At 39.5% G+C, this 25,666-nt stretch overlaps 1 protein-coding gene across 1 annotated transcript; it reads left to right on the forward strand.

The window, feature by feature from the left end:
• Positions 1–374: 374 nt before the first annotated feature.
• On the forward strand, positions 375–5,428 carry LOC135652581 (mannose-6-phosphate isomerase 1-like). The gene is made up of 5 exons (XM_065173609.1): positions 375–943; positions 1,150–1,317; positions 2,533–2,742; positions 3,999–4,265; positions 5,048–5,428. The coding sequence occupies exons 1-5, from the start codon at positions 632–634 to the stop codon at positions 5,366–5,368; spliced, it is 1,278 nt and encodes a 425-aa protein (XP_065029681.1). The 5' UTR covers positions 375–631; the 3' UTR covers positions 5,369–5,428.
• Positions 5,429–25,666: the final 20,238 nt, after the last annotated feature.

A 25,666-nucleotide genomic window follows, 5' to 3' on the forward strand; every position in this document is an offset into this window, starting at 1 on the left:
TATTGATATTTGGAATATTGTGAAGATTAACATGAAACGAAACGCCAGAGCTGATGACGTGAATCAACACACGTCCAAACAACTCTATCCGCACGAATCGTAGAACAGACAGCTTCGTTCATCTAGCCGTAGGATCAGCGCACGGGACACCCCGTGACCCACCGTCATGTCATCAGCCGTTCCTTTACGATCCAACGGGCAGCATAGTGGTTTCGACGTGGCACACATCGCGAGGGATCGTGCGCAGGTTATTTGGTAATTTTTGAGATCGATGAGGCCGAGAGGTTGATCCAGCAATCACTAGAAGTCATACCCGTTTAAGACGGGGTCACCGTCACGTTCTGTTACAAGCTCGTCGAGTCGTCTCGCACGTCTCGGTTCGGCTCGGTGAACGCTATGTTTATTACGAAGGAATCGATGCGGCTGGCGGCTTCGAGCGGAGCTCGCGGACCGGCCTCGTGGGTCTCTCACCACATACCATCTCCGTCCACCGGCCCCCGTCCCTCCCGTTTCCTTCTCGGCTTTAAAACCCTCGCGACCAGCGCTCGCCATTGGCGGACAGAAGCCTTTCTCGCCTTCGCCTCTTCTTGCCGGCTTCTTCTAGTGTTTCGCGGCTCGTGGTGGGGTAGAGATGGCGATGGAAGCGTCGCAGAGGCCGTTGCGGTTGCGGTGCTCGGTCCAGAACTACGATTGGGGCCGCTTTGGGGAGGAATCGACAGTCGCACGGCTGTTCAGGCGGAACTCCGGTAAGGAGATCGAGTTGGGTCGGCCCTACGCCGAGTTCTGGATGGGCACGCACGAGTCCGGCCCCTCATTCGTGGTGGCCGCTGAGGGATCGGGGACGGAGGCGGTTACGCTCAAGAAGTGGACTGGGGCGAACCCTGGTGCTCTGGGGAATAAGGTCGTGGAGAAGTGGGGGAACGACCTTCCGTTCTTGTTCAAGGTTGCTCCTGTGCTCCAGCGTCTCTCTTTTGTGCCTGTTGCTCTTTCAGTTGGATTTGACGTAGTTTATTCTCTGATTCTGATGTTGTTTCATAGCGTTCTGTTGATAAAGTAGGCATCTTTCATCTTTTGGTGTCGAAGTAGGCTGTTGGAAGTTCTTGGTCATTAAATTAATGCTCACTTTTGTTGCCGGTGGATGGGGAATAGATCTTATCAGTGGCAAAAGCGTTGTCCATACAAGCGCATCCCGATAAGGAGTTGGCGAGGATGCTACATAAGATGCGGCCGAGCGTTTATAAGGACCCCAACCATAAGCCAGAAATGGCGATTGCTCTAACCGAGTTCAAGGCGCTATGTGGTTTTGTCAGCATCGAGGTACATATGTAATTTTTCTCTGGTTGTAGTTCAAGATCTCTGGATTGCTTTTTGCTCGCCTCGTCTTTTAGTAGTAAAGGTAGCCTCTTTGATGATCTTGTTGTACTCTAATGCTTACTTTTTTTTCCTGTTGTCCCTTTTCTAGATGGAAATCTTTTCTTGTCAATGGTTCATGGAAAAGAAAAAATGGAGGTTTAGATTTTTTTTTATAGATTTACATTTGGGAAGAGTTGAAGTATCTAAAGCAATCCCTTACTATACTGTTTATAAATGATGAAGAAAACAGATGGTGGAAATTCAGCAAGTTCAACCTGTTTCTTATTGAAAAGCTTAAAATATGATGTTTGATGATCGTAATTACCATTATGATCTTTACTGAATTGGTTATATGATCAGTCATGTAAACTTATTGGTTTAAGAATGTAAGCTGCACTAAAATTTTCTTTTTTCCTTCTTTTATTTCACATTCATTACTTTTGCAATGCGAGAATTTTATTATGCTGTCATGGTGTTTAACGGGCTCAACAAGTAGATGGACATGTGAACCTCATTCTATTTTCATTGTTTGTACTATCGATGCTATTGTTTGCACCTACCAATACACCTTACCAACTCTTGGTATGCATTGATCTAACTGTTTAATGTAGTCTTTTGTTCATGTGATTTCTAGCTTATATTACTTTGGCATGCTTGCCAATATTGATCTATATATTATTGCCCCCTTGCCTCTTAGATATGCTCTTATGGGGCATATTCCCTTCTATTTTGATGTTAGTACAGAACCAATCCTGAATGCTTATACGACTTTCAGTCTTTTCAATGAATCCTAAAGCCTCTTATAGTTTCACGTGGTGGTTAGATATTATTTTATTTGTGGTTTATGGCCTTTCTTTCTCTTCTTCCCAAATTTTAATCACAAGGACCTTCATAATACTTTCCGCATTTGCTTTCTGCTTTTCAGAAAGAAATGTGTGACTGCATTATGCGAAGAAGTCTGTAATTTCGCTTCTGTGCTGTATTGAACTGTAATGCTTAATCAAGTTCTTCTATATCATATGAAGAATAAGCTTCTTCCTGTGTCATCTTTAATTAGTCAGTTTTATCTATGATTTTTTTTTCTACAATTCATTTTGATACCTAGAAATAGAATCTATTTGTAAGATAGTGAAACAAGACGCAGAATATTATGTTCATGGTCATCTTGTGACTGTTCAGGAGCTTAAGGATGTACTTGTTGCTGTACCGGAAATTACACAGCTGCTTGGCAATGATGAGGCAAGCAAAATTTTAAGTCAGGATCTAAATGGATATGTGGATGCAAAATCTTTTCTGCAATTAGTCTTCACTAAGCTTATGACAGCAAGTAAAGAGGCTGTATCAGAACTGGTTTCTAAATTAAAAGCTCGTTTGGACCTTGAAAATAAGGTATACTCTGGTGTGCAAACTTTATATTTGCTTTTGAACTTATGTAACTAGAGGACAATGATATGAATGTCTCTATGTCACTTTGGTAATTGCCAATTGCCTTCTGATCCAATTCTCAATGAAAATTAAGTACAGTTTCCATATGCCAATAACTAAAAGTAAAATTTTAATTAGATGATGTTTCTCCTTGTATTTTGTCAGCTTTCAAAATTTATAGTTTCACTCTTAATTTCGTCCATTTTCACTCTCAAGTTATCCGTATTTGCACATGCCATCTGGCTAACCAAATGCTAACATAGGTGCATATTCCATCTTTTTTTTTGTCAACCAGGTTTTAGTCCTTTCTTTTTTTGCAAGTTTTAAAAATGTAGTAGAAATTTAGGTCGTGACTCATTTGCTCATATAATTGTCAACTTGGTTTTGTTCATGTCATTGCAACTAAGCCCCCACTTTGCTGTTAAAACGTAATATAGATGCTTTTATTTTACTATTGGCGTTTTTTGGAAGTGTTTTTTGTGTTGTGTTGCTGTTGAAGCATTTCAACTGGATAATACACAGATACATGTATGTTATGTATCTGATCTATACTGGATTCTATAATTATATCATATTTGTTATATGTCACAATGCAAGTTCCTCTTTTCTCCATGCATCCATCCAACAGCAGCAAGCAAGGCTCATAGTAGCAGCGACAGCGCAAACATGGGCCTGGACACATCTTACAGCAGTTGAATCTGCTATACTACTGGAATTAAAAGTCCAGTTGAGTCTGCCGTACAACTGGAATTAGAAGTCCTGTGACTCCTATGGGCGGCAGATGAAGTCTCATTACTCCTTTCACTGCATGGACAAGGATCAGCGGCCTTTGGCCAATCTTACAGTCTTTCAGACTCTTCTGAAGACTGATTTTCCTTCACTGCAGTGTCCAAGCACCTGCAACCAAACAAATAAATGGGCCCCAGATCAAGGACTGGCCAGGGAATGATAGAGGGAGAATAACAATAATAACAAGAGTGTTTTGGTGCTCTTTATTCATAAGCTAATGTAGGTCTTCAAACTCATCTTTAAATGATCCTTTTTGCGTAAGATTGTATGTATCATAATTTTCTATCCCAGACTGATTTGATTAGTTATTGTTGAAACATTTTTTTTCTAGCTGCTTTAGAGCTGAGACTATTAAATACTTTGCAACTCTTTCCCAGTTTCTGTTGTTACTCGAATGTTACAATTTTAACTAGTTTCATTACTTCTATTAGATTAGGACATTAACTGAGAAAGAACAGCTTGTATTACTTCTGGAGAAGCAGTACCAAGCTGATGTTGGGGTTATAGCAGCCTTCTTGTTCAATTATGTGAAGCTCAGCCCAGGTGAAGCACTGTATATTGGTCCAAATGAACCCCATGCTTATATTTCAGGTGAATGCATCGAATGTATGGCGACATCAGACAATGTTGTGCGAGCTGGACTGACACCCAAGTACATAGATAAGCAAACTCTTTGTTCAATGCTGACATACAAACAGGTCTGGTAACTTCTAAATAGAAAATTCCCTTTCTAAATAACAATAACTTATACTAATTCCTGGGTTATAAAATAACTTATGTGCATTTACTATTGTTGATAACTAAGAAAAGGTGATACATGTCTATATGTTTAGCAAGATCACTTATATAAATTTCGAAACTGGGCTACTATTTTGCTCCTGCAATTTTCTTTGAAGAGATTAATTTGAAAGAGCTTAGTGATCAAAATGTCTCTAGTGCTGTTGATTTACTTTTTGTTAGTGCTTTCTGACCTTCTTTCTTAGTCTGGAATAGGTGGTTGCTGTGACAATATTGAAGCTAGGCCTTTGAAACTTTTAGATTTATATAAAATTTGATTGCACAGGCGGTGTAGGATGATGCAGCAAGGTGAAATAGTTCCGTACTTAGCTATGTAGTAGCCTCATTCTGCAAAAAATTGCTGATTATTTTTTTCATTGAGGTGGGTCAAGAGGAAAGTCATTAGTGTGTAGCAAATGTTGGAAAAATTATGTATTTGTCGGATGAGTATATTTGGAGACGATAGAGCATGATGAACCACATACATATAAATAGCCTAAATAGGATGTTGGTGCCTGTTAGATTGATCGTCCATGTGGGATATGTAATAAGTTTGTTTATCATTTTGCTTATAGAATTGCACTATGGATAAAGAGCTTGCTCTTCACCGTAAATATTTATCGATCTACTTTATTTGATTCAACTACAGAAATTTTGTTCCTGTATGATAAGCTAGTAATATTATTCATGTGAACTTGTGCAGGGCTTTCCTGTAATTCTTCGAGGGAGTCCCATAAACCCTTATGTATCACGGTTTAGACCTCCATTCGATGAGTTTGAAGTTGATCGATGCTTACTTCCATCAAAAGAGTCTGTTGAGTTCTCTGCCATACCAGGACCATCTATTTTTGTTGTGGTGGCTGGGGAGGGCAGAATGGAGGTAAGTTCTGTGGTTGAGGAACTGAAGATAATGGAGGGGGATGTGTATTTTGTGCCTGCTCAAACTGAGATTAGACTAAGTGCTTGTGCTGATGGACCGATCAAGCTGTATCGAGCTGGAGTGAACAGCAGGATATTTGCTTAATGCATGCTTCAATTTTTAGCAGTGCAAGGTTATTAAATATTGGGAGTTGCACATTCATTACGGTATGAGAGATAATCTACGTAGTTCACTTGTGTTATTAAGTAATAAAAGAAAAGCATAGTCGATGTCTATCAGAACAACTAATATGTTGGCCGTCGTTGCAATCTGCAGACCATCTTATTCAACATATTTGATAATTTTCAAAGAAAAAATGAAAAACTTTTGTTATTATTATAACTGCAGATTCTTTTTGTTCAAGACATTGATAGTTTCTGATAGAAGGGAGAAAATGTTCACTGATGTGTATGCTTCAATGTTTAAGTGCAAGTTGTCCGCTTCGCCAATATATTATTAGATCTGAATTTCTTCTCTGTTCAAGTGGTGTTTAAGTGCAAGTTGTCCGCTTGGCCAATATATTATTAAATCTGAAAATATGAATCTAGCATATCTTTTACTGGTACAAATGGAATTTTTGGATAATTACTAAAGGAAAAGGTTGTATAGGTTTAGTGAGCAATATGGCTATTGTTATATTAAGCTCATCTAGTCGGTCACCATTTTCACACTTAAATATGTTGAATCTTGTATTTTGATGATGAAACTACTTGATATATGTTTATGATTTAATATGCGTTTTGAGTGACGCAGGATGCTTTGATCAGGATGAGACAATTAAAGCAGGAACATCATGTTGTACCGGAGGAACATGTCAGAAGATTGGACGTCGGGCCGGTGGATCGGTCGACGTATCGACAGAAGGCTTCGGGCCGTGGACTCGGGCATCGGGCCAAGAAGAGCGGTTATTGTGCCAAGGATATCGGAGTTGCGGAGTCAACTGGTCGATTGGGCAATAGGCCGCAGGAGAGGACGATGCGCCGAAGAATCAGACGAAGCGTCGAGGGACCAATGACATGCCGGACAACTTGGTTAATTGCTTAGGATTAATTGTCTCGATCAAAGTTTTGTTTTAAGTGTGCAGGATTAACTACGATGAAAGATAGACAAGCAGCAGGAGTTGCGCCGGAGTCAAGTTCATGATCACGTTGGGAGTTCGAGAGTTCGACGGAAGTTCGGACGGTCGTCGGAGGTTCTGCGAGAACAGATCCGAGAAGTCCAGAAGCTTGCCAAGCGAAGCTCGTCGGAACTTGCCAAGTGGATCGTCGCAAAGTCCAGGAGTTTGCTGGAAGTCCGCAGGAGCATCACCGAGGGTTCATCGGATGATCGACGGAAGTTCGCCGGAAGGAGCGATTGACGCACCGAAGCAAAGCTGCAGAAGTTGTCTCAGATTTAATCGTAGTTAGCACGTTGATTAAGTTGGAAAATGGGAGGTGATCCCATTGGCTTAATCTTGGGGCAATTGGGCCCCTGAAAGATTGAAATTGGGCCGAATGGAATGAACCATTCGGACCCTGATTGCACCAGGAGGTGCAACCGCCCAGGCCAGGAGGTGGCACCGCTTGGGCTAAGCCTCCCAGCGAGACTGGGCGGTGCAACCTCCCCAGCCGGGAGGTGGCACCGCCTGAGCTCAGTCTTCGAGCTAGACTGGGCGGTGCAACCTCCCTGACAAAGAGGTGGCACCGCTTGAGCTCAGTCTTCGAGCAAGACTGGGCGGTGCAACCTCCCTGGCAGAGAGGTGGCACCGCCTGAGCTCGGTCTTCGAGCTCTGCCAGGCGGTGCAACCTCTCCAGTCAAGAGGTGCAACCGCCTGATCCCGGAATTCCGGGATTTGATCGTTTTGAGCTCCAAATTTGAATTGGGTTGGGGCCTATAAATACCCCACCCATTCAGCACTGAGAGAGCAAGAACTCAACCCGAAATCTTGATCTTTTAAGTGGTTCTTAGAGCTCAAAACTGCTAGTTTTCCTCCTCCTTCTGTTCTTCAAGTTTGAGTTGTAAAGAGAGGAGAGAAAACATCTGTAAGGGTTGTCTCCTAAGCCCGTCAAAAGGAGTGAATCTGTAAGAGGGTAGTTGGCCTTCGCCTATTGAAGGAAGGCCTCTAGTTGACGTCGGTAACCTCATCGGTGGAGGAAGCCAAAAGTGGAGTAGGTCAAGACTGACCGAACCACTCTAAATCTCTGGTTTGCGTTTATTTTGAGCACTTTATCATTACTGCAAACCTCCTACATAGCTACTGCTCTCTGCGCTTTTACGAACGAGTTCTGTGCAGTTTACGTTCACGTCTTAATTCCATTTACAAATTGCAAATTGCTCTCTGCGCTTTTACGAACGAATTCTGTGCAGTTTACGTTTACGTCTTGATTCCATCTACAAACTGCAAACTGTCTCTCTGCGCTTTTACGAATGAGTTCTGTGCAGTTTACGTTTACGTCTTGATTTCATTTACAACTACAAACTGTCTTCTGCGCTTTTACGAACAAGGTTCTGTGCAGTTTACGTTTACGTCTTGATTTGGTTTATAACTGCAAATAGATTTCTGCGAACGAGTTTCTTTGTAGTTTACGTTTACGTCTTGATTCTGCTTAAACGTAAAACTGTGTTTTAGACGTAAACTACTTTTGAACGTAAAACTACGTTTAGACGTAAAACTGCGTTTAGACGTAAACTGCGTTTAGACGTAAAACTACGTTTAGACGTAAAACTGCGTTTAGACGTAAACTGCGTTTAGACGTAAAACTACGTTTAGACGTAAAACTGTGTTTAGACGTAAAACTGCGTTTAGACACAAACTGCACTGCGCTCAGACGCAATCTGATCTTAGACGTAAACTGCGCTCAGACGCAAACTGCGCTTAAACGCAATCTGAGCTTAGACGTAAATCTGTGTTTAGACGCAAACTGCTCTTAGACGCAAAACTGCGCTTAGACGCAAACTGTGTTTAGACGCAAACTGCGCTTAGACGCAAAACTGCGCTTAGACGCAAACTGTGTTTAGACGCAAACTGCGCTTAGACGCAATCTGCGCTTAGACGCAAACTGCACTTAGATACAAACTGTGAATCAGCTTTTGCATCATAATAGTTTCTATCGAACGAACGCAGCTTTCGGTTTTAATCGCTGTAAAATATCCGCTGCACTAATTCACCCCCCCCTCTTAGTGCTCTCGATCCTAACAATTGGTATCAGAGCGGGGTATTTCTCATTTCGGATTTACACCCGAGAGAAATGGCTCTTCAAGAGGGCTTATCGGTTGTTCGTCCACCGTTCTTTAACGGATTGGACTACACTTATTGGAAAACTCGAATGAGAGTTTTCTTGATTTCTCTGAATCTGGATTTATGGAATATTGTTGAAAATGGTTTTCAACTTCCCTCCAAACCGATGAACGAATGGTCGGATTTGGAGAAGAAGTATTTTTCTTTAAACGCAAAGGCTATGAATGCCTTATTTTGCGCTTTGGACAAAAATGAATTCAATCGGGTTTCTTTGTGTGAAACGGCTTTCGATATTTGGCGCACTCTTGAAATCACGCACGAGGGAACTAGTAGAGTCAAAGCATCGAAAGTTAATATTTTACTGCATGATTTCGAGCTTTTTCATATGAAACCAAGCGAAACCGTTGTTGACATGTACACCCGTTTTACGGATGTCGTCAATGGTTTAAAATCACTTGGTAAAAGCTTTTCGGATTTTGAACTCGTTAACAAAGTTTTGCGCTCACTTTCTAAAACTTGGGATTCAAAAGTAACTGCTATTCAAGAATCGAAAAACTTGAACCAATTTCCACTTGAAGAACTAATTGGTTCATTGATCACATATGAAATGACGTGCAATGCACGTGAAGAACTTGAGAACCACCTTCCAAAGAACAGGAAGGATTTGGGACATAGAACATTTGAAGACCACTCGAGCATAAGCTCAAGTGATGGTGAACTTAAACTACAAATGAAACAAAAATTAAAGAGTAAAAAGAACGGAACTACTTGCTTTGAACGCAAGAAGAAGAACAAAAATTGGGATGAATCGAGCTCCTCTGAAGACGAGGAGAAAATCAACAAAGGCAAGGTGGCAAACTACGCCTTTACGCCTTTCGACGCTGAGGTAATCAAAATGCCTTTAATTTACTTCGAAATTACATGATGTTTTAAATGATGCATTTTTCTTTTTCTTAAAAATTACATTTTTAATTTAATAATGAAAATGCAAAAATATGATCATGCTTGTAATTTTGAAAATGATAATGAAAATTGTACACCTAGTGAGAAATCTAATGATTGTACACCTAGTGAGATTAAATCTTATTTATGTGCTTGAGAAGCAAGAATGTATATTTTGATGATTTTCATATTGCTTTTCAATGACGATACATGGCTTTTGTCTGGAAGGCTTGATATTTTTCATTGTCTTTGTTTGTTAAATATGATGTATGATTTTGACATAAGAATAAAGATTTGAGATTTTAAAGTTATACATGATGATTTTTGTGATTGATGGCTTTATGATGAAATCCATTTCACGATCCTAAACGTTGATGCATGTTTTCATTTGACATAAATGAAAAGGCATGCTAACATGAAATCGATCACTTAAGATGAAACACTTAAAAAAAAGGGGAGAAATATATGAATTGATGCTATAAACACTATGCTATGATTATCCCATGCTTGCATCACCAAGAAATATATGATTGCTATCATTGCTATATGCCCTGTATCAAGATATCAAACAAAATCTTGCTTCACAGTTTTACGCATTGATATCTTACCATATGATGAAATGCTACAATTGATGAACACTTGAAATGTAATCCTCTATCTTATTGATTTTTCAATAAATCTATGCTTGTCATACATGAATTTATTGAATATAATTTTGAGGATGATTTCAGATTTGACAAATGCTTGATTCGTATTTACGACATAAGATACACTTTAAATATGAATCATGCATCAATCATGTTAAATGCTTCAATCATTTTCTATCTCTAGAGTTCTCGATTTTGATAAAATACAAGTGATAAATTCATTTATGATATCTTGTAAATCACTTGAATTATGAATGAGTTTTTTATGATGTGTTAAAAGAATCACTTAAAAAGAAAATGCTTTTCCCATCTTATCGAGATTAATGATTTCATAATATTGTGTGAATCTCGAAATTGATTTTGATGAAATAGTAATAACGTTATTCATGTTATGAATCTAAAAAATGATAATATGCTTCATGTGATAATATGAATACACGAAACACTTATGATATGATTTTTATACAATTCCGTGTATTCATAAAATATTTATCTCCTCATCCAATAACTTTTCTTGACATTCCTTATGAGATGAAATGAAATAATGCATGAAATACAAATGAGGAGTTATTGATCATGCATGGTAAGATATAATTTGACAAAATTGATACCATCATGATATGAAACATTTATGATTTGCAATTATGCATGCAATACTTGTGCTTTCTAATTATGATGTGATGTATTGCATATGATGTAAATCATGATGAGTGCTAAGTTACACATTTTGAGAAGAAATTGCTATATTGAAACATTAATGTAATTATGAATGATGATATGATATTATGCATGTAATACTTCAACTTATGATAATGCAATGATAAAATATTCATGATGAAAAATTGTCTTGACATTCATAACTTGATTATTCATCCTTTGTCATGATTTTGAAATCGTTGTAAAAGAAAAAAAGAACTACAAAACTGTATTCTTCCTTTCTTTTTGACAATGACAAAGGGGGAGATAGCTAGCTTGCACAAGTCAAGAAGATGCAAAAACTTGATTGCTAACTTGCTTATTTCAAGAAGCAAAAATTGTCTTCTTGAAAATCACTATCTTGAATATCTCAAGAAGCAAGACTTGCAACCTGCACATTACAATAGGAAGCAATAATCATGAGCCTACACAAGAAAGTTATCTTGCATTTGCTTTCGAAGTTTTTGCTAGCTAGTATATTGCGAAACTTGTATATCGTAAAAATTGCTAGCTTGTAGTCTAAAGAGAAGCGAAAAGTTGCTATCTCAAAAGAAGCATATGTGCTATCTTGCCTATCTCAAGAGGCAAAAATGCTAACTTGCACATCTAGCAAAACTTGACAAATTTGCATATTTCAAGAAGCAAGAGTTGCCTTCTTGAATATCTCTAATTTGCTAGCTTGCATGATATAGAACTTGCTATCTTGAACATCTCTAATTTTCATACCAAGTGCTATCTTGTATACTGTAAAACTTGCATATCTAAAACTTGATAGCTTGAATGTTCTAAGCATGATGTAACATTTGCTAAATTTTTTGGCTTCAAAACTGCATGATGATAAAACTTGATATTATGTTTTTCATGCAATGAATTGAACCTATATCACAAACACTTGATTGTGGTACTTCTCCTTTTTGTTGATGACAAAGGGGGAGAAGTATGTTGATGACATGACATGTGATGCATAAGTTTATGCATATGTTCATGATAACGTGTTGCAAGTATTCATGATGAATATTGCAATGACTTGAATTCAGTTTGAATTCAAGGTTCTATCAATATGGCATATTGATAGGGGGAGTTTGTTTAAACTCTGGGAGTTAAGGTTAACTCCGTTTATGATGACATGTTGCTTAGATTTTTGAATCTAAGAGTTTCTATCAATATGGCATATTGATAGGGGGAGTTTGTTTAAACTCCGGGAGTTAAGGTTAACTCCGTCATCAAGTAGTTGTCATCATCAAAAAGGGGGAGATTGTTGAATCTCGTATTTTGATGATGAAACTACTTGATATATGTTTATGATTTAATATGCGTTTTGAGTGACGCAGGATGCTTTGATCAGGATGAGACAATTAAAGCAGGAACATCATGTTGTACCGGAGGAACATGTCAGAAGATTGGACGTCGGGCCGGTGGATCGGTCGACGTATCGACAGAAGGCTTCGGGCCGTGGACTCGGGCATCGGGCCAAGAAGAGCGGTTATTGTGCCAAGGATATCGGAGTTGCGGAGTCAACTGGTCGATTGGGCAATAGGCCGCAGGAGAGGACGATGCGCCGAAGAATCAGACGAAGCGTCGAGGGACCAATGACATGCCGGACAACTTGGTTAATTGCTTAGGATTAATTGTCTCGATCAAAGTTTTGTTTTAAGTGTGCAGGATTAACTACGATGAAAGATAGACAAGCAGCAGGAGTTGCACCGGAGTCAAGTTCATGATCACGTTGGGAGTTCGAGAGTTCGACGGAAGTTCGGACGGTCGTCGGAGGTTCTGCGAGAACAGATCCGAGAAGTCCAGAAGCTTGCCAAGCGAAGCTCGTCGGAACTTGCCAAGTGGATCGTCGCAAAGTCCAGGAGTTTGCCGGAAGTCCGCAGGAGCATCACCGAGGGTTCATCGGATGATCGACGGAAGTTCGCCGGAAGGAGCGATTGACGCACCGAAGCAAAGCTGCAGAAGTTGTCTCAGATTTAATCGTAGTTAGCACGTTGATTAAGTTGGAAAATGGGAGGTGATCCCATTGGCTTAATCTTGGGGCAATTGGGCCCCTGAAAGATTGAAATTGGGCCGAATGGAATGAACCATTCGGACCCTGATTGCACCAGGAGGTGCAACCGCCCAGGCCAGGAGGTGGCACCGCCTGGGCTAAGCCTCCCAGCGAGACTGGGCGGTGCAACCTCCCCAGCCGGGAGGTGGCACCGCCTGAGCTCAGTCTTCGAGCTAGACTGGGCGGTGCAACCTCCCTGACAAAGAGGTGGCACCGCTTGAGCTCAGTCTTCGAGCAAGACTGGGCGGTGCAACCTCCCTGGCAGAGAGGTGGCACCGCCTGAGCTCGGTCTTCGAGCTCTGCCAGGCGGTGCAACCTCTCCAGTCAAGAGGTGCAACCGCCTGATCCCGGAATTCCGGGATTTGATCGTTTTGAGCTCCAAATTTGAATTGGGTTGGGGCCTATAAATACCCCACCCATTCAGCACTGAGAGAGCAAGAACTCAACCCGAAATCTTGATCTTTTCAGTGGTTCTTAGAGCTCAAAACTGCTAGTTTTCCTCCTCCTTCCGTTCTTCAAGTTTGAGTTGTAAAGAGAGGAGAGAAAACATCTGTAAGGGTTGTCTCCTAAGCCCGTCAAAAGGAGTGAATCTGTAAGAGGGTAGTTGGCCTTCGCCTATTGAAGGAAGGCCTCTAGTTGACGTCGGTAACCTCATCGGTGGAGGAAGCCAAAAGTGGAGTAGGTCAAGACTGACCGAACCACTCTAAATCTCTGGTTTGCGTTTATTTTGAGCACTTTATCATTACTGCAAACCTCCTACATAGCTACTGCTCTCTGCGCTTTTACGAACGAGTTCTGTGCAGTTTACGTTCACGTCTTAATTCCATTTACAAATTGCAAATTGCTCTCTGCGCTTTTACGAACGAATTCTGTGCAGTTTACGTTTACGTCTTGATTCCATCTACAAACTGCAAACTGTCTCTCTGCGCTTTTACGAATGAGTTCTGTGCAGTTTACGTTTACGTCTTGATTTCATTTACAACTGCAAACTGTCTTCTGCGCTTTTACGAACAAGGTTCTGTGCAGTTTACGTTTACGTCTTGATTTGGTTTATAACTGCAAACAGATTTCTGCGAACGAGTTTCTTTGCAGTTTACGTTTACGTCTTGATTCTGCTTAGACGTAAAACTGTGTTTTAGACGTAAACTACTTTTGAACGTAAAACTACGTTTAGACGTAAAACTGCGTTTAGACGTAAACTGCGTTTAGACGTAAAACTACGTTTAGACGTAAAACTGCATTTAGACGTAAACTGCGTTTAGACGTAAAACTACGTTTAGACGTAAAACTGTGTTTAGACGTAAAACTGCGTTTAGACACAAACTGCACTGCGCTCAGACGCAATCTGATCTTAGACGTAAACTGCGCTCAGACGCAAACTGCGCTTAAACGCAATCTGAGCTTAGACGTAAATCTGTGTTTAGACGCAAACTACGCTTAGACGCAAAACTGCGCTTAGACGCAAACTGTGTTTAGACGCAAACTGCGCTTAGACGCAAAACTGCGCTTAGACGCAAACTGTGTTTAGACGCAAACTGCGCTTAGACGCAATCTGCGCTTAGACGCAAACTGCACTTAGATACAAACTGTGAATCAGCTTTTGCATCATAATAGTTTCTATCGAACGAACGCAGCTTTCGGTTTTAATCGCTGTAAAATATCCGCTGCACTAATTCACCCCCCCCTCTTAGTGCTCTCGATCCTAACAAAATATATATTAAAAAAATCAGATCTAACTATTTTAGTCATAAAAAAATAATTAAATATATATTAAAAAGGTTGTATAGCTCATCTTCTCTTCTCCTTTACACGTGCTAGGGAAAAATGTTATTATTGATGCTAATCATAGCTAATCATATGAAATGATGTCACGTGTAAAATGGCATATATTTTATTATTGTTATATTATTTAATATTTTATTATTTTATATTATTTATTACATGAATACATTAAGATTTTCATGGATTTATACAATAAGAATCGGATCGTGATGAAATCATGATAATGAAACCAATTTACTTTTAAACACAATTCCTAGATAATTCCGATCATAGGTTACTTGAGAGGGACATCGAGATAACCAGACAGACTAGTGTACTATATATGATGAAGACGGTTGGTCTCGTAGCTACTTGTGTGAGGACACTAGGGATATAGTGCAGGTACTCATTGGAGAATGAGTTCACTAATTGATCCGTTCACGGAATGCTAGATGGTTGATGGTGTCTTATTATCAGATATCGATTCCGTTGTCCTAGTGGTATATCTGGTCCTTAGACTTAGACATCAAGGATGTCATGTATGCGTACTCAACTATTTGATACCGAACTTATAGGCCTATAAAGTTTCAGATTTAGCACAGTCGGTCATCGGAAGTGATGGTCAACATTTCAAGGGCTATTGAGTGTCTATAGAGGATCATCCGCTCTCAGTATCATGAGAGGAATATCCCATGTGTTCTTACTCAAATAAATCCATGATCACGGTCATTCAGATTGAGAGAGAAAGAGTTTTTTGAGAGAATCCGATTAGTGCGAGACTTGAGTAGAAATTGTATGGGCCTAACAGCACTATACTTGGTATACAGTCTTTAGGGTATTAGATGAATGATGGAATATAAATACATGGTAACTGTAGATAGACGAATCCAATCGATTAGATTCCCTTGTATCGTTTGAGGACTACAGCGTAGTGGCCTAGTACGCCCGTAGTCGATAAGTCGAGTGAATTATTATGAAGATAATAATTCACTGAGCCAAATGGAGTTCTGATAGGTATGACTCATAGCCAACTCGATATTGGGCCTAGAGGGTCACACACATATGGTAGGTGTTGCAATGAGTAGAGGTTCAGATGTGAGATATCTGTTGGAGCTCATATCTTATTGGATATCTAATAAGCCCTTGAATTATTGGATCATATGAATAAGATCCAATAAGAGCCAATAAGAGATTATTGGGTAGAGACCTACAAATCTAAGAGGCTTTGGTAGTTGGATAGAGATCCAATACCTTGTTGAATCTCAGATTTTGATGATGAAATCATTTGATGAGTTAATGATCTAATCTGTGTTTTGAGTGACGTAGGACTAATTTCGATCAGAAAAAATAAATTAATTAAAGCAGGAGGAATCAGAAGTTGGGTCGAAGTGAAACATGTCAGGAGATTGGTCGTTGAGCCGAAGGATTGGTTGATGTACTGGCAGAAGGACTTTATGCCATGAGTTCAAGCATCGGGCCGAAGGATCAGACATTGCGCCAAGGAGAACGAAAGTTACAGGAGTCAATATGCCAATTGGGTAATATGCCGAAAGAGAGGGCGATGCGTTGAAGGATCGGATGAAGTGCCGGATGAACTAGTGACATGCCGGACAACATAGGATTCATGCTTATAATCATGTGTCTAGATCGAGTTAGTTTAGATCTAATTGAGTCGGTATTAGGTTGAAACAATGCCAACTCAATTATAGGCCAATTGGGCTTAAATCAAGACTGAATTAGGCTTGTTGTTTGGCCCATTCAGTGACTTGTAGTAGGGTCAGGCGGTGGTATCGCCCAAACAAAGTCTCCCAGACTGTGTCAGGTGGTGGTATCACTAGCCTAGGTGATGGTACCGCCCATTGTTAGTGTGTCAAGAGATAGTACCGCTAGTCTAGGCGATGGTACCACCAAGTGTTAGAACTGACAAGCGGTAGTACCGTCCAATACTAGCGGTGGTACCGCTAGTATCCCAAAATCTCGGGGATTTGAATTTTGGCTCCACTTTTTGAAGCCATTTGGGGCCTATAAATACTCTACTCATCCCTACTTAGTAAACACATGAACTTTGAACATAAATTGGGGAAAATGTTATTATAATCTTGAGAGTTCCCCTCCTTTTCTCTAAATGTGTAATTTCTATTTAAGGGAGAGTTGAGTGGTTGTAAAGGTTATCTCCTAAACCTATAAAAAGGAGAAAAGGGTTGTAAGAGGGTAGTTGGTATTCACCCATTGAAGGAAGATCGTTAGTGGATGCCGGTGGCCTCAATGGAGGAGAAATCGGGAGTGGACATAGGTCACGACTACTGAACCACTATAAATCCAGTGTGATCTCTTCTTTTCCATTTATATTATGCTTTCTCTTTATATTGCTTACTGATTTGGCTGCACAATCCACTTTACACCCTTTTTAATGTAAACGCATTTTCGAAACGGGGTTTATCGAATGAAAATTTTAAATCATTGGAAGTTTTACGAAAGAACTAATTTAAACCCCCCCCCCCCCCCCCCCTCTTAGTACCATTCACGATCCTAACATACCCAATATGGTAGGATCAATTAGGGTTAAGTTGATAGGAGACCTCTATAAATAGGAGAGAACCAAAGGGCTATGGGCTAGGTTCTTTTTGGTTGTCACTTCCTATTCTTCTCTCTCCCTCTCCTCCTTAACCTATAGCCCCTATTTGGGGCGTGTGTACAACAAGAAGGGGCAGTCCCTTCTTGATTACATGGTGCACATAACAATGAGGATTGTGTAGCGATTTGAGAAGCATCTTCGTAGCCTCTGCCATGTGGATCACCACTAGAGAGGAGGACAATTGACCTCTTTCATCCTCTCCCATAGATCTGTAGGTTTTCAGGGATATACGATCTCCCTAGGTAACACAATCTTCCTTGTACATGCATTTTTTTGGTTTTACGGGTTTTTACACATCAATCCTCGCACGACGATGAAACCTTATTTTTCTGCGGAAATTATGAGATTTTGTTTTCTGTTCTTCCACCATGCAAGTGATGTCACTCTAGATTTCCTAATAATGGTATCAGAGCCAGGTTGCTTATGCAAAGGATTGATTTTTAAACTATGTATGTTGTATTCAATCGCATAGAAACTGTTTTAAGCGATTGCTATAATTTTTGTCATAGTTTTTGAGATCTGAACTACATATCTTCTCCTCGTTAAAAGGTGTTTTAAATCGATGTTTTGTTGCCAAATAAGTTATCACAGAATAGAGGGCAAAGGGCAGCAACTATTGGTTGCTACCATGTGGTTTGGCTGAAGGCTGCTTGTAGCCTTAGCCGAGAGTATAACATGCTGCTCTCGGCCTGGCCAAAGGCAGTAAGGCCGAAAGTAGCAAGGGGGCTCTCGGCCTGGGGTTGGCAACCATTGCAGCCAGGTTTCCTGGCTATAGGGGGCACCACAAGCTACTAGGGTTTCCTAGTCGCCCAAGAGTCCCCGACGGCCATGACTCTTGGTCGCATGGGGCAAGGTGGCAGTTAGGGTTGTAAGGAAATCTAGGAGTGACATCACATGCATAGAGGAAGAACAAAAAATAGAAACCCCAAATTTCTCGAAAAGGTGTTCATTGTTGTGTAAGGATTGGTGTGTCAAAACTCGTAAAACTTAAATCCACGTGTGAGATATGTTGAACCTTGGATTTTGATGATGAAATCAATTAATAAAATTATAATCTAATATGCATTTGACTGACGCAAGACTAACCTTGATCAAGGAAAGACAATTCGATTACAGTAGGAAGAATAAAACGTTGGGCCGGAGTGGAACATGAAGATTGGATGTCGGGCTGAAAGGTCTTCGTGCTATGAGTTCAGGCATCGGGTCAAAGGATCGAACATTGCGCTAAGGAGATCGGAAGTTGCGGGAGTCAACATGCTAATTGGGAAATATGCCGAAAGAGAGGACGATGCGCCAAAGGATCGGACGAAGCACCGGATGAACTAATGGCATATCGGACGATATAAGATTCATGCTTGTAATCGTGTATGTCTAGATCGAGTTAGTTAGGTATAATTGAGTTAGTTTAGGGTGTAACCATGCCAACTTGATTAGGGGCCAATTGTGTTAGGATTGAGTCGGCACTAAGAGGGGGGGGGGTGTAAATTAGTGCAATGGATAAAATTACGTTAGTTCGAAAATCTTTCGTTCGATTAAAATTAATTTCGGAAAGATGTTAACTTGAAACACGTTCATAAGAGTGTGCAGCTAAAGTAATGAGGAAGGATGACAGTTTGCAATAAATGTTAATAGCCAAGAAGAAATGCAAACCATATTTTATAGTGGTTCGGTTGTTGTGACATATATCCACTCCGATTCTTCTTTTGCTGAGGCCATCGGCATCCACTAACGGTCTACCTTCAATAGGCGAAGTCCAACCACTTTCTTATAACTCTATTCTCCTTTTGCAGGCTCAGGAGAGAACATTTACACCCCCACTTCTTTCTTAAACTACACTAACACTTAGAGCTCGAGAGGAGTTATCACAAGATTACAATATTGTTTTTCTACTTTTTTGCTCTCAATTCTTGTGTGTATTAATCAGGGATGAGAGGGGTATTTATAGGCCTCAAGTGGATTTAAACTTGGAGCCTAAAAGTATCTCATCCTTGGTTTTCGGGGTACTAGCAGTACCACCGCTTGTGCTGGGTGGTACCACCGCCTAGTTTGGCGGTACCATCACTTGACAGTCTCTCGAAGACTGTGTTTGAGCAGTACCATTGCCTGACACAGTTTCAGAGACTTTGCCACAACGGTTCCACCTGTTGAGTCACTGTTTGAGCCTTTTACTTGGCCCAACACAACCTAAACTTGGGCCCAACTGTCCCCTAATTAAGTTGGCCCAATTCTAACCCAATTATGCCTAAAAACTACTTCGATCTAGATAATTATTACAAAGCTAATCAAATGTTGTCCGGCATGTCATTGGTTTATCGATGCCTCGTTCGATTCTTTGGCGTATCGTCCTCTCTTGTGGCCTATTACCCAATCGGATAGTTGACCTCCGTAACTCCGATTTCCTTGATGCAATTTTCGCTCTTTTTGATCCGATGCCCAAACCTATGGCCCGAAGCCTTCTATCGATATGTCGACCGATCGTGTGACATGTTCCACTCTGGCCCAACATTGATTCTTCATTCTTTAATTGTCTTCCCTGATCGAAGCTAGTCCTGCGTCACTCAAAATGCAGATTAGATCATAAACACATCAATTGGTTTCATCATCAAAATCCGAGATTTAACAATCTCCCCCATTTTGAAGATGACAACTAATTGATGATGGAGTTTAAACCAAACTCCCCCTATCAATATGCCATATTGATAGAATCTTGAATTCAAGTCAAAGCAATATTTCATCATGAATATATGTAACATGTCATCATAAAATCATGAATAATCAAAATTGCATTACATCATTCCATGCATGATCATCATCATAACTTCTCTCCTTTGTCATCAATAAAAAGGAGAAGTGCATTTAGCCCGTTTTTAAGATATGCAAGTTTTGTTGAATCTCAGATTTTGATGATGAAATCAATTGGTAACTTGTTTGATCTAATCTATGTTGAGAAAAGTGTGCAGGATTAACTACGATAGGAGTAAGGCATAAAGCAGATGATAGGCCCGAGTCGAAGATTCAGACGATGTACTGAAAGTCCGTCGGGAGCTGGCTGAGAGTTCATCGGGAGTTCGCTAAGAGTTCGTCAGGAGTTCGTCGGAAGACTCGCCGAGAAAAAATTCGACATACCAGACAGAGATTACTTGCCTTAATTATAGTTAGAACATTAGTTGAGTTAGGATTGGGAGATAATCCCACTAAGTCAGGGAAGGGCTAACGGGGCCCTTAACAGGGCTGAATTGGGCCGGATTGAACAACCCATTCAGCACCTGAAATCACAGTCGGCGATGGCATCGCTTGAGACTCAGTCTCCCAGGTTTTCTGGGTGGTGGTACCATCGACAGTTAATGCTGTCAAGCGGTGGTACCGCCCCTATCAAGCGGTTATACTGCCCAGACTAAGCGGTGGTACCACCCAGTATTAAGTCTGCAGGCGGTAGTACCACCCAATAATGGTGGTGGTATCGCCAGTATCCTGAAATCTGGGGATATGATAATTTTTGGCTCTAATTCTGAAGCCATTGGGGCCTATAAATACCCCACCCTTTTCTGCATGAAAGAGCACAAAAGTGTTAACATAATCTTGAATTCTTGGGGTGTTTAAGTGTTGTAAAAGTGCAAGAGTCCTCCTCCCTTTCTATGTGTTGAGATCATTCAAGAGAGGTGTGAGGCTTGTAAGGGTTATCTCCTAAACCCGTGAAAATGAGAAAGCACTATAAAGAGGTGATTGGTTTTTTTCTATTGAAGGAAGACCATTAGTGGACGCCGGTGACCTCGACGGAGGAGGAATCAGAAGTGGATATAGGTCACAATGACTGAACCACTCTAAATCCTGGTTTGCATTTCTATTTGATCAATTTACATTACTGTAATCTTCCTTAACTTTCTCTTTACACTCTTACGAATGCCTTCAAGTTTAATATCTTTCTGAAACAAGTTTAATCGAAATGAATATTTTCTGAAATCAATGATTTTCTCGCTGCACTAATTCAACCCCCCCCCCCTTTCCTTAGTGCCGCTCTTGATCCTAACAATTGGTATCAGGGCAAGATCACTTTCGTTTAGTTTAAAACCCAAGAGAGATGATATTTGTCGACAACCAAGAGGGTCACTCAATTACATGCCCGTCTATGTTCAATGGAACATATTACACCTATTGGAAGACTAGAATGAGGATTTTTCTAATTTTTATGGATTTTGAATTATGGAACATTATAGAAAATGACTTTTAAAAGTCTTCTATTCGAATGAATAATTGGAATGAGTTGGAGAAAAAGACTTTTACTTTAAATGCCAAGGCTATGAATGCCTTGTTTTGTGCTTTGGATAAAAACGAGTTCAATCGAGTGTCCATTTGTGAAATGATTTTTGATATTTGGCACACACTCGAAGTTACTCACGAAGGCACTAGTAGAATAAAAGAGTCAAAAATTAATCTTTTAGTCCATATTTATGAGTTATTTCGGATGAAACCGAGTGAGACCATTGGAGACATATATACCCGATTTACGGATGTTGTCAATGGTCTAAAAGGACTTGGTAAAAGTTTTGATAATTTAGAACTTGTTAATAAAATCTTGAGATCCCTTCCAAAGAGTTGGGATCATAAAGTAACTACTATTCAATAAGCAAAGGATTTAAATAACTTCCCACTCGAAGAACTTATCGGGTCACTAATGACCTATGAGATAACTTGCAATGCTCATGAAGAGCTTGAGAACAACATTCTTAAGAACAGGAAGGATATGATACTAAGAACTCATGAAAACCACTTGAAAGAAAATTCAAGTGATGAGGACTATGATAAAAACTTGGTACTCTTGACAAGAAAGTTTAAAAAAATCTTAAAAATAAATAAATTTAAAAATAACACTAAAAATAAATTTGAACCTAAGAAAGAACTATTAGGAACGGGGGTCGGCACTACGAGGGGGGATGAATTAGTGCAGCGGTAAAATAATATCGGTTTAAAAAACCTCGTTGTGATAATATCAGTTTCGTAAAGATTGTCGGGATCAAAAGCACTAAGAGGGGGTGCGGGGGGCGGTGAATTAGTGCAGCAGAAAACTTTCATCGATTAAAATGATGTTTGTACGATAAAATCATTTTCGATGAAAATCATTTCGGAAAGTTCTTCAACTTAAGAGTAAACGAAAATATAGTTGACGTAAAGCAACAGAGGCAGTTTGCAGTTAAGATAAGGAGCATAATGTAAATACAAACAAATATTTAGAATGGTTCGGTCAATCTTGACCTACATCCACTTTTGGCTTCCTCCTCCGACGAGGTCGCCAACGTCCACTAGAGGTTTTCTTTCAATAGGCGAAGACCAACCACCCTTTTACAGCTTTACTCCTTTTGACGAGCTTAGGAGACAACCCTTGCAGATTTCCACTCCTCTCTTAAATGATCAAAACTTAGAAGAAAAGAGGGTGAAGAACTTCTAGCCTTTTAAACACTTTTAAGCTCTCAAATTCTCATAATAAATGCAAGCTTTTGGTTCCCTTTCATGCAAGAAAGGGTGGGGTTTATATAGGCCTCAACTGGTTTGAATTTGGAGCTCAAAAGTGTCATCTCCTGGATTTCTAGGGTCCTGGCGGTACCATCGCCAGAACTGGGTGGTACTACTGCCTGACACTACTCGGAGATCGAGCTCAAGCGGTACCACTGCCTAACAGGGGTAGTATCACCGCTTGACTTTGCTCGGCGACCGAGCTCAGGCGGTACCACCGCCTGACAGGGGTGGTATCACCGCTTGACTTCGCTTGGAGACTGAGCTTCTGGGCGGTGCCATCGCCGACCAAGAAATCTAGGTCCGAATGGGCTGATCCATTCAGCCCAATTTGGGTCTGTCAAGGGCCCAATTAGCCCCAGATTAAGTTAATGGGATCACCTCCCATTCCTAACTTAACCTTCATTCTAACTACGATATTTAAGACATTAATACTGCAACTTGTGTTCCAGTGCATCAATCGCTTCTTCCGGTGAGCTTCCGGTGAACTTCCAACGAACATCCGACGAACCCTCGGCGATGCTCCAGCGGACTTCCGGCAAACTCCTGGACTTGCGACGATCCTCTTGGTGAGTTTCGACGAGCTTCTTTGGCAAGCTCTAGGACTTCTCGGATTTGTTCCCGTAAAACCTCTGATGACCGTCCGAACTTCCGTCGAACTCTCGAATCCCCAACGTGATCTTGATCTTGACTCCGGCACAACACCTGCTACATATCTTACTGCCATTGTAGTTAATCCTACATATGTAAAACATACTTTGATCTAGACAATTAATACTAAACATTAATCAAGTTGTCTGGCATGTCATTGGTCCCTCGATGCTTCGTCCGATTCTTCGACGTATCATCCTCTCCTGTGGCCTATTGCCCAATCGGCCAGTTGACTCCGTACTCCGATATCCAAGTCGCAATAACTGCTCTTCTTGGCCTGATGCCTAAATCCATGGCCCGAAGCCTTCTGTCGATACGTCGACCGATCCACCGGCCTGACGTCCAATCTTTTAACATGTTCCTCTAGCCCAACATGATTTTTCCTACTTTAATTATCTCATCCTGATTGAAGCATCCTACTTACTTAAAATATAGGTTAAAACATAAACACAATTATCAATTGGTTTCATCATAAAAATATGAGATTCAACAATCTCCCCTTTTTGATGATGACAACCAATTGATGACAGAGTTAAACTTAACTCTCGGAGTTTAAACAAACTCCCCCCTGTCAATATGCCATATTGATAGAAACTCTTGGATTCAAAAATCTAAGCAACATGTCATGATAAAATCATAACATATAATCAGCATACTTCTCCCCCTTTGTCATCAACAAAAAAAAGTACCACAATCAAGTGTTTGTGATATAAGTTCAACTCATTGTATGAAAAACATAATATCTAGTTTTACCATCATGCAAGTTTGCTATCATCAAAATATAAGCTAGCAAAATAAAATTTTCAATATTTTAAAATACGCAAGCTAGCAATTTTGAGATGTTCAAGAAAGCAACTCTTGCTTCTTGAAATATAAGTTTTGATAGATGTGCAAGTTAACTTTTTGTTTCCTGAGATAGGCAAGATAGCACTCCTTGGTGATGTTCAAGATAGCAAGTTCAACATTATACAAGCTAGTGAATCTTACAATCTTTTAGAACATATTATAAATTTTGTATTTTTGCATTTGTGAGTCTTGAGTTTTGCAAAATAGCACTTTCTTGGTGATGTTCAAGATAGCAATTTCTTCTCTTTTAAGAAGTGCAATTTTTGCTTTCTTCTTGAATTATGCCAGCTAGCAAATTAACTTTCTAGCATGTTTTGCTCCCTCTTTGTCATTGTCAAAAAGAAAGGAAAACCCTTTACGTTAATTTCAAAATTATGACAAAGGTAAATAGCATAGATAAAAATTCAAGTCATGAATGTCAAAATAATTATTTTATCATGAATATTTCATCATTGTATGCATCATTATCATAAGTTAAAGTATTGCATGCATAATTCCAAATCATCATGTATATAAAATCATCATTACATGCGTGATTCCAAATCATCATTTATTTCACATCATGATGGTACCAATTTTGTCAAATTACATCCTACCATGCATGATCGAAACTTCTTATTTGTATACATCAAAATAAATTAATGAATATTTCATGTATTCATATCATCACATAAGAAATATCAAGAAGAATTATTTGGTGATGAGATAAATATTTCATTAACACAAGGAATTGCATAAAAATCATATCATGAAAAGATAAAATCATGTGAATACCAAAAGACATGATTCATTTTGATACATCTCCTCTTTAAAAAAATGAAAGGAATTCTTAGGAGATCACGATATAGATAAAATTCATTCAATCTTGTAGGAGAACAAGATATTAATTCAAGCATATAAAATTTCTCAATTCATTATGAATCATAAAAAAAATTATGGTTCCGAAAAATCATGATTCATTTAGAAAAATTTTCTCTTTAGTACACGATAAAAAGAAATATAGCAATGATACCAATCATGATTCATTTGGATGGTAGATGGCAAAAAGAAACAATGAGGATAAATATCTCGATTTTTATAGAGTAAATCTCAAGTTATAAATCTCGAAAAATCAAGATAAAGCTCATTCAAATTCAAATCATCAAATCAAAATCATTTTCGAGAGATTCATAAAAAGATGATAAAATAGATTCATCAAAGTCAATAAGATAGAGAAAAAGAATTTTCAAGAAAAATACTTTTCTCTATTTAGTTGTTTCATACCTTTGTCCTTTTTGTGTCAAAAATATATATATTATCAATCGTTTAGGATCGAAAAATAAATTTTGTCATAAAAACCATCAAGATCAATAAACCACAAAAATTATCATGTATAACTTTAAAATCTCATGCATAAAATCATCAAATCATGGTATCAAAATTTCAATATTTTCATTACAACTTTATGCATCAT

Source organism: Musa acuminata, chromosome BXJ3-11, assembly GCF_036884655.1.
Source record: "Musa acuminata AAA Group cultivar baxijiao chromosome BXJ3-11, Cavendish_Baxijiao_AAA, whole genome shotgun sequence".
Taxonomy (NCBI): domain Eukaryota; kingdom Viridiplantae; phylum Streptophyta; class Magnoliopsida; order Zingiberales; family Musaceae; genus Musa; species Musa acuminata.